Below are 3,958 nucleotides of genomic sequence, written 5' to 3' on the forward strand. Positions count from 1 at the left end.
ACTCTTTCTGTGCAATTTCACCTAGGACCTAGTAACATCACCATAAAGCGCTGGAAGACTCAAAGTGCTAGTGGGCAAAATTCTGACGTAAGATACCCTCAACCCCCGAAACTCTTAGGGTTAATGGAACAGCACATCCCACACATGCAGACAGGAGCACAGAGTCAAAAACAGTGTTACCATGACACTAGCATTTTATGAGTATAACTCCATAAATGTCATTTGTGCAACAGTGTTTCCCTGCAGTGTGAAGTTCTGTAGATTGCAGCCATTGTTTCGTATATTCTGGTGTTCTCTCACTACCTAATGAGGCCACAGCAATTAACTGGATGTCAGAGCCAGAGCTAACTAGTTGATGAGTAGTAAAAAAGCAAGCAAAGCCTCAGAGTACTGTGTGAATTCATGTAACCATTTATTCACTTTCCCGTCAGCAGCGTATGGCGGGTAAGCACAGAGCATAACAAGAAGAGTGATGCTCTCTAGTGTCTTTTATGAGGTTTATTTATAGGGGAAAAAATGTGTAATTTCTGAACTATACAGTTGTTCTTAAAATTATTCTCATTGTGTCAGTAGCTGATGAGCATTCAGTAATTGTGCATAAATGGCCCACAGCCAAAGCACTGGAGCTGCTTAATAATGTCCTGTCATGAAGCAGAAGTGTGCTATGGACAGGCAATTTCAAACACTGTAAAGTCTGTAGTGGTGTTTGTGGTGGGATGTTGGTTCTGTGCAGGAGTAGAGCACGTGTCAGTTTAAGAGAAGGATAACCACGATCCAGTAAAAATCACTTAGGAAGTGATGTAATTGCCTGGGTGAGTTATTGCCCAAGAGGCCAGATTAACAACCTGTTCTCTGTTCTGTATACAAAGTGCATGAAGATTGGCTTTGCTTCTTGGCGTGCTCTTGTGAATGCAGATACAAGGGAATCTGGAAACGAGCAAGAAAGCCTCTTTTCACTGCAATTGGACTTTTCTGCAAGGTTTCATAGTGACAGGCCACAGCAATACAGACATTAAGTGCTTGTAGCAGTATTGCAGCTGATACTGCCATAGCCACTTGAGCTAGTCATCTCCTGGTAGAGTCTTCTTGCTGGTTTTATGTCGGCTGTGCTTCACTAACAGGAGCTGTGTATTTGCAGGGCACTGAAGTCTGAAGGCGTCTGTGAGTCTGTACTGTATGGCCTGCCCTTCATCATCAAGCCCACAAGCTGCTGGCAGCTAGACTGGGATGAACTGGAGATAAACCAGCACAGCTTCCATGCTCTATGTCACAGTCTTCTGGTGAGTGTGTGAAAATTGGAGTCTCATGGAGAGGGATTGCCATAGAAAGGAACAGTTAGTGCACGTCTAGTAACATCTGTCTAGCCTGCAGCAGACAACATGTTTCAAAAGCTGCAGCTTTATCTCATGGACCAGAGTTGGGCTTGTAATCCTTCCAGCCAATGCCTCCACTGGAAAGACACTGCAGCACATCAAACCTTAGAGAAGACTCTCTAGCCTATCAGAAATCCAGTGTTTGGAGGGATAAAGTGCAAAAGTCAGGATTGGAGTTAGACGTGCGTCTTTAACTGTGAAAATAATTAAGCAAGGCTTGGGGTGTGGAGGACTTTCCATTACTGATAAGTCATAAAGCAAAATTGCATGCTTTTCTTAAGAATTGTCTTGCATTCAATTAAAAAAAATAAAAAACCCCAACAAACTAACATACTATCCTCAACCATAATGCAGAAGAGTGTTCTTATTCTGATGTGTAAAAATGTCTCTGCTCCTGAACCCAGCAGCACCTATGGTGAAAGTGCTGAAGGAAGTGGCTATTGCCCATTGTTCATATTGGTTTTGGCTTTTGCCATCTAGAAAAGGAAGTGGATGCTTTTGGCCAAACATGAGCCACAGAACCCTAGTCCAAACTGGAACATCGTGGTGCATTCCTACTACATCATTGTCCCTTCCGACTCTGCCACTCTACTGGTCAAAGCGGTCGCCATCAGAGAGCTCTTGCTGCCGTCAACCTTCCCACCCCTCCTTGCTGAACATCCTGAGAGAGTGCATGGCCCTATAGAGGTAAGTCATTGACAGCCCTGCACGAATACCTATGGAAAAGATCCCCGTTGTACAAACAGGGATCAGAGTAATGATCAGCCTTTATGCACAGGACATGCAGCTGCTATTGAAGATGTATCTGTATCTCCCTCATTGCTGGGAACATGAATCTCGTCAGACTGCAGAGAGAGGTGCTTTAGGCATAAGATAAATCAATACTTAAACTATCTCTGTTTCTTCCAATAGATTCAGGCTTGTGCGTTTCCTATTGTGCATCCATATGTTCTTCTCCTGAGTTGTCTGCTTCTGCTTCGGGTGTCGCCAGGAAGGGCACAACCCTCACTATAGGTCTAAGCAGATGAGTGGAGGAGGAAACAGCTGTGAAAATGTCTAGTGACAGCTGGAGTATGAGGGAGCACTCCAAAACTTCTTCCAAGCAGCCAATACATCCTACAGCTTTCTTCGTGGATAGCAAATGCCTCTCCTTTGGAGCAATGTTGCCTGTTGGGGGAAGGGGGAAGAGGCCTTATGACGCAAAGAGTTGAGTGCGACAGTGCCTAGAAAGGGTGTTCCAGCTGCTTGGCTGATTCTGGGCATGGGGGAGGATAGGACTGCATCCTGCAAGGGGATGCTTAAATCCATTAAGACCTGATTGCAGATGTCTCTTGTTCTTTACACAACTAAGAGTGGTCCTTGTGGGTAGCAGCACAGCCAAAGATCTCTTCTCCCATCCCTGCAGGGTGGCATGGAGCGTCTGTACCACTCATCCCTGCAAAAAAAAGCCCTCGACTAAAAACAACAAAAAAAAAACCTCTAAGCAAACTCCACAGCCTCTGCTAACCCTAACCCTAACCCTGCCACATCTCATAGTCACTAGGCTCTTTCTTCTGTCTGAGCAGAGTGCCCTGAACAGCTTGGAAGTGGAAGTTGCTTATAACCCCTTGCACCTAAAAAGCAACCTCTACAAATACCTGAAGAGTGTGTTGTACAAACCTCTGCACAGGCAGCAGGCCCAGCCCAGGGACCAGCGACCAGAGCGGCATCAACCCAAGCAGGTACGTCTCTTGCCTTTGGCTAGTCTAGATATTCTCTGGTCTGCCCTTCTGCTCTGCTTCCTGCAGAAGGGCTGAGGGCAGCTCCCTGACACCGTACTGGTACAGGGAAGGCAGCATATGGCAGGGGCAACATTCGCTTGCAGCAGAGGGATGGGCATAGAGTAAGCTCATGCGATTGAGGAGGGGGATGCTGAACAGCTGACACATGCAGACACAATCGGGCAGTGAGCTGTTGGACAAGCCACTGCCTTCTTCCACAAGGTGCATTCGTATTTTGTCCCTGTATTGCAGCATCAGAGCAGAGCCAAGGCTACTGTGGCGCCCCTTCCGATGGTGCCTTCTCCTGTTCAAGTGTTCAGACCAACAGCGGTAAGGAGAGATTCCTCTGAGCACTCTCTGCTCTCCAAAGAGTATGAAGAGTTCCTGCAGTGAACCTCAGGGCGCTGCTTGAGCCTGCTCACGTGCACTCACGGCTTCTTGCTCAGCTGCCAAGCCTTATGCGCTGGGCCGGAAGCGGTCAGGCAAGACACTAACCTTGGCCTTGGTCAGACAGGCACTTCCCATCGTTTGTTCCTCCTTGTTTTATGGTTTTGTTAGTCACCGCATCGGTCTGCAGGAAGCCTGCTAGCTTGGGGCCCTCTGTCCAGAGTTTCAGCTATCCCCTGCAGCACCCCCTATTTCCCAGTTCTTGTCAGCACACATCAGCAGCATGCCTCAAATTTTGGTTTCTGAGACTAGGCTAGCACAGGCCACAAACCACAGATTGCTGTCAGCGAGTGCAGAAAAGCTGCAAGCAGGGTGGTGACGAAGTCAGATAGATAAAGTAGGCAGTAACGTCAAGCTGCTCTCATCCTGCGGGAGCAG

At 47.2% G+C, this 3,958-nt stretch overlaps 1 protein-coding gene across 1 annotated transcript in view; it reads left to right on the forward strand.

Moving 5' to 3' along the window:
- M1AP (meiosis 1 associated protein) overlaps nucleotides 1-3,526 on the forward strand; it is a 29,396-nt gene extending 25,870 nt beyond the window's left edge. Inside the window, exons 9-12 of the mRNA XM_009893745.1 lie at nucleotides 1,139-1,280; nucleotides 1,854-2,060; nucleotides 2,939-3,094; nucleotides 3,386-3,526. Of these exons, the coding sequence (XP_009892047.1) occupies nucleotides 1,139-1,280; nucleotides 1,854-2,060; nucleotides 2,939-3,094; nucleotides 3,386-3,526 (646 nt within the window). The remainder of the gene's footprint in view (nucleotides 1-1,138; nucleotides 1,281-1,853; nucleotides 2,061-2,938; nucleotides 3,095-3,385) is intronic.
- Nucleotides 3,527-3,958: the final 432 nt, after the last annotated feature.

Source organism: Charadrius vociferus, unplaced genomic scaffold (assembly GCF_000708025.1).
Source record: "Charadrius vociferus isolate BGI_N301 unplaced genomic scaffold, ASM70802v2 scaffold59, whole genome shotgun sequence".
NCBI classification, from domain to species: Eukaryota; Metazoa; Chordata; class Aves; order Charadriiformes; family Charadriidae; genus Charadrius; species Charadrius vociferus.